The 10,142-nt window shown below is 32.5% G+C and overlaps 2 protein-coding genes across 2 annotated transcripts; one reads left to right on the top strand and one right to left on the bottom strand.

Annotated features, from left to right (window-relative positions):
- The first annotated feature begins 1,195 nt into the window (after positions 1-1,195).
- On the top strand, positions 1,196-1,820 carry LOC127093235 (transcriptional regulator TAC1-like). Its single transcript, XM_051032141.1, has one exon. The coding sequence runs from the start codon at positions 1,196-1,198 to the stop codon at positions 1,688-1,690; it is 495 nt and encodes a 164-aa protein (XP_050888098.1). The 3' UTR covers positions 1,691-1,820.
- A 732-nt stretch (positions 1,821-2,552) lies between these two features.
- On the bottom strand, positions 2,553-5,910 carry LOC127093234 (protein NRT1/ PTR FAMILY 5.2). The gene is made up of 4 exons (XM_051032140.1): positions 5,660-5,910; positions 5,351-5,568; positions 3,908-4,479; positions 2,553-3,587 (listed from the first exon to the last, which is right to left on the bottom strand). Exons 1-4 carry the CDS (start codon positions 5,778-5,780, stop codon positions 2,714-2,716), a joined length of 1,785 nt encoding a protein of 594 aa, XP_050888097.1. The 5' UTR covers positions 5,781-5,910; the 3' UTR covers positions 2,553-2,713.
- Positions 5,911-10,142: the final 4,232 nt, after the last annotated feature.

The following is a 10,142-nucleotide window of genomic DNA, read 5'->3' as shown; positions in this document are numbered from 1 at the left end:
AAAAATACAAGATTATGTAAGATGTAAAGTAGAAACAAGGGTTTAGAGGAGCAACTGTTTTGGACCACCCTAAGACTCAAAGGATAAAGGCTAATGATTATGTAAAAAGTAAAGCGTTGAATATGTAAACCCTGTTTTCTTTACTTCACATGTGATTTTGCGCGAAGCCCTACTGGTCATCCAAATCAATCATGCTTTCAATTCCTAATTGTTTCTCCTATTTAAGAGGATAAACACATCATTTCTTAGGTATTCAAATTTATTCTCATTCATACATCACTTTTCACTCTCGCATTGATTTAACGATTAAAGTATTAAACTTACAAGTCAATCACTTCTTCACCGTATAGGAAACTCAGAACCACCACAACAACATATGTCTCATTGATTACAAATAAACTTTAACTTCACTACAGAAAAACGTAATCCCTATCAAACAATTTGCAATAACCTATACAAATTCTTGAAAAATTTGTCATTGCTGATGACTATTTGATGATTTGCAAGGAGTTTTGCTAATGACTATAATATAAGTATCATATAAATGATCCCATATAACTAAACTAGCCTCACCTCATGCACCTAATGGAAAAATAAACAAATACATGTATTATTATTGTTATTTTTACGTAGGAATGTAAGTTATTTGTGGATATGATTTGATAAAAAGTAAATAACAACATATGAACGCGTCTCATGACTATGTCATGTGCATTCTGTTTGCATGTCATTAAATAACCATAATCATAATCATATCATATATAGCAAACTATTTGACAGCCAAGACAAAAGAATAGAAGTGTGAAAACACTACAAATGTTCCATATCCTTAATTACATTTATCACACAATCACTTACATTGACGCGGCAAAATAAAATATTAATACTAAAATAAATTTAAAAACTACTATATAACAACATAAACAGAAAGTGTAACCAAATCAAATTAATGGAACTAAATTAAAATATATATATACCTTAATTAACCTATGTTTAGAGCCGGCTAATTAGAAAAATCCCATTAATAAAATGCCAAAACTAAACTCTCATTTAATTAATATTGCCACATAGACTTAACCAATAATTTTATTTTTCTACAATATAAAAGCCCTTTCACCTTCACATATTTTTTTATACATTTCCATATCATAAAGTTGTATTCTAGTATTTTTATTTTTATTTTGTCTTTGCTGAAATGAATTCTAGTGAAGAAGGTGATGATGATCATGATCAAGGAAAAAAACGTTCTTATGAATGTACATATTGCAAAAGAGGTTTCACAAATGCTCAAGCTTTAGGTGGTCACATGAATATTCATAGGAAAGACAGAGCAAAAAGTAACAAAAAACCACAAATTTCAAACAAATTCTTCACCAATGATGAAACTACTTCTGTGGCTTTTCCTTTTGTTTCAGCAAATTCTTCACCTATGAGGCAAATGCAACAATATTTACCAACAACGACAACAAATTATCTTGTTGAAAATTACCAACCTTCAAATGTGCATGGTTTTGGATATGATCATCCAAGATCTTCTTCATCCAATTGGTCTAACTTTCATTTTAATCAAGAGCTTCAGGGTCCTAATTTGAGTCTTCAAATTGGTCCAAGTCATGATCAAATAATTAGGAGAGGAAATCAAGAAGAAAATGAAGTTGATTTGGAGCTGAGGCTTGGACATGATCCATGATGATTCATAGTTTCATATATTAATTTGAGTCTTCTTTTAAGGTATATTAACGTATTCACATTTCCTTAATTATTTTGTGTGATTAGAAGAAGAGAAATATGAATAGATATAATCCACATTGATTCATAGATAAGTCATAATATCTTGCATTTCTGACGTAAAAATTATTACTTTTTAGGAGGAGGAAGAAATTATTAGTGTTATGTAAATGTTATCCATATTACTGATTAATTATTGTGATTATTATTACTATTATTATTAATTATTTAAATTCATTTATTATATGCATATATGAGAAGAATTGTATACCTTTTTCTTTGGCAAAGGGGATATGAAGGGTTAATTGGTTAATAAAACTTGTGAATTGAAAATGTGATCATTATCATGCACATGGGTTTCATTGTCTTGTTACCGATTGGAAACATGACATTTCCACGTGAGAGGCAGAACTTTAGTTACTGTAGGTTGCAAAAAACGTGATAGTTGTTTGTTTTAAGGTTACAATCCTAAATGTTATGTTGCACTTTTTAAAGCAATGTATAAGGATAGAGTAAGGTTCATCTTTCAAATAATAAATGAGATTTCGATTACTAATTCCGAGGTTATTTTTTTGAAAACTGGTTTGAAGTGACTTCGTTGAGTGGAAAAGGCTTAGAACTTTTCAACCAAAGGTTTAATTAATTCAGTTTGATTTTTCGTTCGAAAAGTTAATTTGCAGTTAAATAGTTTGTTAGTTGTAATTCAAATTAGTTTAGTTACAAGTTAGTTGGTAAGTTTGAGGTTAATTAAGTTTAACTAATTTTGGCTACTGGTTTACTTGCGTCACAAGTAAACCATTTTGAGTGTTGCTAAAACCTCGACAAATGCATAACCAATGCTTAAAATTATGTATCAAAGGCTGCACAAGATAAGGACAATGATAACTAACTTAAATAGATATTTTTCATCTAGAGTGGCTTCCAAAGTTGTATATATTGATACAACAATTTTGAAACTTTTGGGTCATAAGCACTATTCAATCACTTATTCTACAAGGTTCACTTGGTTAGCCGTTCTTTTTTCCTTCAGTTCTTCTGCAAGCACTTGAATGGAATCCGAAACTTCAACCCTATACACATAAAACCTTGTAACAATCGCGAAGAAGACTAAGTTCAACAAGTTCAACACAGCGAAAAACGCGTAGTAGTAATCAAGATGAGACTCATTCAGATTGTTCAAAATCCACCCTCTATGACCATGTTGCTTAGTTATGTGTGAAACTGTTGACAGAAGAAATGAACTCATGAAATTTCCAATGCCTAATGTAGTTGATGAGTATGAAGTTCCAACACTCTTCATGCTTTCCGGTGCTTGATCATAGAAAAACTCGATTTTCGCAACTTCTAAAAACGCATCCGCTGTTCCCATAAGTATAAACTGAGGAAGCAAAATGAAAATACTTAGGGGAACCTGTCCTCCACTTTCAACTAAACCATGTTCTTTTGCAACACTTAGTCTGTATCTTTCTGTCAAAGATGCAATAACCATGATAATCGTGTGGATAACAAGACCGATTCCCATTCTTTGAAGAAGGGTAATCCCTCTTGGATTCCTGGTGAATCTCTGCATGATCCTAACGAAGAAACGGTCGTAGAGCACTACGCAGACAAGCAAAGACAATGTGACAAATGCACCTAGACTTGCTGGTGGAATTTTGAAGCTTCCAATGTGTCTGTCAAGTGTTGTTCCTTGTTTTACAAAAAGAGTGTTTATTTGTGCTATCATTGTACTTGGAACAAATGTAGCAACCAAAATCGGAATCATCCTTAGCATTTGTTTTGTCTCTTCTACATGTGTAACTGTGCATAACATCCATGGACTAGTTGAGCCTGTTTTCACACATGCCTTGTCTAGGAACCTATAAAATAAATTAACACATGTTTTATAATTTGAAATAACGAATTAACTTAATGGAATTACAAGTGTCAATATCGTGTCAGACATCAGACACACCTTCAATATGAAGTGTCAATGTCGCATCAGACATCAGACACGTCTTTAATATCAAGTGTTAATGTCGCATCAGACACAGACACGTACACACCTTCAATATGAAGTGTCAGTGTCGCATCAGACATCAGACACGCCTTCAATATGAAGTGTCAATATCGCGTCAGACACAGACACGCCTTCAATATGAAGTGTCAGTGTTAAAGTTATATGAGTATAAATATATACCTCAATGTTGGAGTAGAATCAATTCTGTAAGTGTTACTCCCTTTCTTAGCATACTCTACCATATCAAGTTCATATAGTTCTTTAGTGTCATTCGGAATCGGAACTTTCCGTTTTCTTAGAGCAGCAACAATGACCCTAGCCATTCTAGTGAAAGTACTTCCCGCAGGCAATTTATGTCTATAAAACGGCGTTCCTGCCAAGAATATCATAATCGATATCGCAAGTCCTAAAGTTGGTAAAGCATAACCAAGAGTCCACCCAACGTTATCTTGGACATAAACCAAAACAGTGTTAGCAAAAAGTGTCCCAAAGAAGATACTAAACATCCACCAATTGAAAAACGAGAGCTTGTGTGATTTTTCCTTTGGATGAAAATCATCAAACTGGTCAGCACCAATGGTGGAAATGTTCGGTTTTGTTCCACCTGTTCCTATTGCTAGAGTATAGAGTGCACCATAAAACACAGCTAATTGTAATGTTGAAGCTCTTTTACATTTTGTTAGATCTATTTCAATGCATTTAGGTGGCTTTAAACTAGGAAGCGACACTGCTAGTGTTAGCAGAGACATACCCTGCATGTTCCAACATAAGATCAATCAAACAATTAAATTATGAATTTAATTACTATAAGACTCTAATTAATGTATAACTATAATAACCATCAATTTGTTGTTGCAAAAGTTGACTATTATAGATTCATGTCTGTAACTTGTGACATGTCTTTATAGTGCCGCAACCCAACCCACTAGCCCCACAACCGCACATGTCAAGAGCCATATGAAAATAATTTGCCAAATCTTGGTCCAGTCCACTATAGAATATTCTTGATTAATATGAAAAGAATACAGCATGCTTTGAATCAAACTCACAGTGACTAGGACACTTTCCTACTACCTTAATGTCTTTTTCTCTATGCAACACTGTCATGGGTCAAAATCTTGAAAACTGTTTATTTAATTAAGACATATGACAATTTTTGTGGGACCAATATGACCCTAAAAAGTCAAGGATAAGTTTTGGAGGACTATTTTGCGATTCTAGATTCTTTTGCATGACCATCCAAATGCGTGAATTAATGTATTACTCCTCCATATTCGGTCCTATCATTATTGTACTGTATAATAAAAAAAAGATGTATTATTGGTTCAGCGATAGCTACTGTTGACTTATCTAACAATTGGGTCAAAAAGGTTAGAAATCTTCCTCCAAAATATTCACTGTATGCAACCATTTAATCTACAACTATATCAAGAACCAGGGGTGTAGATCTTGGCTGAATCTTGACCCATCTACCACCATGTGGCAATTGGGACAAAGCTATGGGGACCCATGGAGTCTATTTATTAAAAACTCCCACACCATGCAATTACAGAAGAGACAAACAAACATGGTTGGTTGGCTAAGATTAAAATGAAATTTATGAATATCTATTTGATTGCTTACCGATAGATAAATAGTGGAAGCAATGAGAAAAGTCCAAAAACGACCAAGGTGAGCATCAGCAACGTAAGCACCTAGTATTGGTGTTATCCAAATGGTTCCAACCCAGTTGGTTACATTGTTTGAAGCAGTTACAGTTCCTTGGTTTAGCTTCTTTGTTAGATACAGAATCAAATTTGATGATATTCCATAATATGCCATTCTTTCGAATATTTCATACACTGCAATCGATTAATTGTCAACAACCATTGCTAACGTTAATAAATAACAATGTCAAACTCAAACCTTAAACTGAGATAGAGATTTTATTACCAACAACAAAGGAACATGCTTTCCAACCACCAGTTTTGGATCTAAGAACTGGTTTTCCTTTAAGATTCACTGTTCCATCTTCTGTGTACTCCTCTTCCTTCACTACTTTGCCATCTTCCATTCTTTCAACGACACAAATTTCTCACTGTTATAAGGATACTCTCTCTATGATGAAACTAGACTGTATTTATAGAAACTTCTATCTAGTTCATATGGGCCCACCCATGAGTGTTGTTGCTATTTCAACGTTGGCCTTTCATTTAGTGACATTAGTCAATAAATTGGAGAATATATATTACTTTATTATATTCATTTTATACTACTACTACCATGTAAATTATTGTATTTGTACTGTGTTATTTTATTATTATTTTTCACTTGTTTGAAGTAACTGAACCCAAATTGATGAGTTTCAACTTTCTCTATCTTGGAGTCAACATATGATCCGTAACAAAATAATTATGTTGCGTCAAGAGATGTAAATGATCCAAATAAAAGTAGATGACTTTTACACGTTTTCATAAGAGTGGCAGTCTTCTTCTGCAAAGCAAATCTGGTAAGTGACCTATGTGAATGAGCTGCTATGTACTTCAAGATGAAGGAGGCTTAATTCATGGTGATTGAAAAATGTTCTTTTTATTTTATTTTCTTTGTTTTGTTTTCAAATGCTAACATCTTTCTATTTAAAGAATTCAATCGAGAGTTCACCTAAATTTATATTTTAGATATTTCATTACAGAGCAAGTTTTACATATTTTTATCCTATTTATAGAATTCAATTGAGAGTTCTATCTAAATTTATATTTTAGATATTTCATGAGAGAACGAGTTCTACACACTTTTATCTTATATTTATTATTATGACTCTATTAATATACTTTTATATTTCTCTAAAATTCATTAATTATTTGATTCATAGATATATGTTTCTACATTACCCTACCTATATAAATGTATCTAATACAAACATTTATTGATAGGACATTGCTCAACATTCTCCCCCCTTAATGTGTTGTTCTTGAACTCCAATAATTTAGGTAATGTCGACTTTATATCTAGTTGATATAACTTCCATTATTTTGGGGATGCAAGAGAAATTAACGTTTTAATGGTGTCAAGACGTGTCACATGGGCAAATGTCTCTTCATAGTCAATACCAAGTTGTTGTGTATAACCCTTTACAACAAGTCTTGCTTTATTTTTTTTTACTGAATTGTCTGGATTATGTTTCACTTTGTAGATCAATTTCACGCTAATACCTTCTTTGTCATCCGACTTCTCCACTATCTCCAAAGTCTTGTTCTTTTCAATTGTATATAATTCTTCTTGCATTGTCTTCCTCCAAGCATCTTCTTTAAATGCTTACTCAAAAAAATCGGATTCAATTGCACAATAGTTGCATCTAGCAGAAACATCATCCAACCTCCTAAATTTCATTGGAGTTGAGCTTAGAGATGATGAGCTAGAGTTTGGAAATGATAGTATACAAGATGGAGAATTTGGTATAAATGGAACATTTTCATCACATTCGGAAGAAGTTGAATTTTGCTCTAAAATGATTGTTGCAACTGTTTCTCCTCAACACTCTCCTTTTGCTAATTCCAAATAGCATTTTCATCAAATTTAACATCTCGGCTGACAATCACTTTCTTGGTCTTCAAATTGTAAAGTCTATAGTCCTTTGGCACAAAGCTATAGCCAATAAAGATGCATATGTCACTTGATTCTTCAAGTTGTGTCCTCTTTACTTTAGAAACTTTAGCATAGAAAACACACCTAAAAACTTTAAGGTGGTTTGCTGAAGGCTTTCTTCTACTCCATGCTCTAAACGGTGTCATGTTCCATACATCTTTTGTTGGGCATTTATTCAGCAGGTACACAGTTGTATTAACAACTTCAGACGAAAATTCTTTAGGCATCCCTTTCTCGAACAACATGGGCTTTTCCATCTCCATGACACTTTAATTCTTTCTTTCGGATACACCATTTCACTGAGGCATATAGCCAACAGTCAACTTCCCCTCCACACTTTCTTCTTCACAAAACTTATCAAACTCATTAGAGGTGTACTCTTTTGCTTTGTCACTTCTCAAAACTTTTACAGACGTGTCACTTTATTTTTCAATAAAAGCTTTAAACTTCTTAAATATCATAAATACTTCATATTTTTATCTCATAAAACAACCTCATGTCATACGGGTGACATCATCAATTAATAGAATAAAATACTTATTTTGTGCATGAGATAAAGTGTTCATAGGACCACACACATTTGTATGAACCAAATCCAGCACTTCATTATCTTTTTTCGCTCCTTCCTTAGGAAATGGTTGTTGATGATGTTTTCTAAGTAAACATATTTCGCATACTCTATGTTTCTTTTCAACTATTGCCAATCCAAACACCATATTCTTTTGAGAAAGCCAAAGTGAGATTGTTGTAGTTTAAGTGTCCAAGTCTCTTGGGCCATATACAAAATTTGTCTTCTTTTCTAGCCATCAAGCTTATATGTTTCTCATAATTAAGAGAAAGTGAAAAGTTTTTGCTTTTGACCATTTTTACAATAGCAACAACTCTTCTTTTTGAATAAAAAAATTGCACTCTTGATTCTCAAATTGAAGAGAATAACCATGCTTTAATAGTTCTCCAATGCTCAATAATTTTTTATCTAACTTAGGAACATAAAGAGTATCATGAATTACCATGCATCCTTGCTTCGCTGCAACTCCAATGCTTCCTTTGTCTTCAACTTCTACATATTCTCTATTGCCTAATCTAACTTTGGAATCATATGTGAGGTCTGTGTCAATGAAAGAATTTTTATCTCCTGTCATATGATTGCTACACCTGTTAGCCACGTACCCCACATTTTTATACTCTTGAATTGCTTTATGACAAGCAAAAAAAAAGGTTGGCTTCACTATTTTTTTCTTTTGTAAATGATATATGATGTTGATTTTGTAAGCGACAATCTTTCTGCATATGCCCAGACCTTTTGCAATTATAACATTATGGTTTGTCTTTATTCCAACATTATTTCTCTTCATGAGTGTTCTTGTTACATATATTACACCATTTATTTGAACCTCCAAAGTTTCCTCGTCCTCCATAGGTTCCTCTTTCACAGGAGTTTTCTCCTCTTCCTCGGTCTCTAGCAAATTTTCCACCTCTATAAGACTCACCATTATTTTTTAATACCAATTTCTCATTATTTGGTTGAACGGTGACCTTGGACTGAAATGCACTTTCAATAGAATTTTCATTGCGTTCTGACAACCTTTGCTCATAGGATCTAAATGACCTCATCAATCCTTGGATAGTCATGGTTGATAAATCCTTGGTTTCTTCTATAACATCCACCATAGGATTAAATTTTTCAATCAAGCTAATTAAAATTTTATCACATTTCTTTAATCTTCAATTGTATCTCCATGAGACTTTATTAGATTCACCAAATTAGAGAGTCTATTAAAGTATTCATTCAAACTTTCATTTTCTTTCATCTTTTCATTCTCAAAATCTCTTTTTAGAGACATAAATTTGACTATTCGCACATTTGAGTCGTCTTCAAACTCTTGTTTTAGAATTTCCCATGCTTTATTTTGCCTATTTTTGCTCTCATAATTCTTGAAAAATGGTATTTTAGGCTTCTCTTTGAATCATCCCAAGAACTCTAGCATCTGTTATTTTTTTTCTTCTTTAATTCTTCTCTTTGTGTTGTTGTACATTCTACTGCAGTGGCTGATTCTTCATATCCTTATTTTGACAAACTCCAAAACATCCAAATATGTGAACAAAGTCTATTTTTACTGCTAAAAAATCATAAATTTCTTTTTCAAATAAAGGAACTTGAACATTGTTATAGATAAAGTTGATGCTTGTTGAGACATTACTTAAGGAAGACATGACTCTTCACCTTCAAAAATCTCTCACTCTTTTATTTTTATTTTTATTTTCCAAGGATCTGAAGCTCTGATACCACTCTATTGGTTATATTCTATAGATGATTAAGAAATTATTATTTTTTATTTCTTTGTTTTCTTATTTTTGCTTACACTTTCTTGATTTACAAATGATAACTTCTCTCTATTTATTGAATTCAATAGAGAGTTTTCCATACATCTATATTCTAGATATTTCATAAGAGAGAGAGAGAGAGAAAATTACACGCTTATCTCTTACATTTATTATTATGACTCCACTAATCTATTTTTACATTTCTCTAAAACTCATTAATTATTTGATGCATATACTCACATTAACCTAGATACATGCTTCTACAATACTCTAGATACATGTATATAATATAAATACTTATTGATAACACATTACTCGACACAATTAGTATAATGAATCAAGGCAATTTTGCAATCTATACGAATGAGATGGAAAATGATGTATGTGGAGGAACCTTAATTCGTGAGGCAAACATGCATTTTCCCGGGCCTTTAAATATAGGCCTAGATCATAAATGATTTTTTTT

The sequence above is a fragment of the Lathyrus oleraceus genome, chromosome 6 (assembly GCF_024323335.1).
Source record: "Lathyrus oleraceus cultivar Zhongwan6 chromosome 6, CAAS_Psat_ZW6_1.0, whole genome shotgun sequence".
Taxonomy (NCBI): domain Eukaryota; kingdom Viridiplantae; phylum Streptophyta; class Magnoliopsida; order Fabales; family Fabaceae; genus Lathyrus; species Lathyrus oleraceus.
The sequence above is the reverse complement of the archived record's forward strand: the minus strand, read 5'-3'. Positions and strand labels throughout refer to the sequence as shown.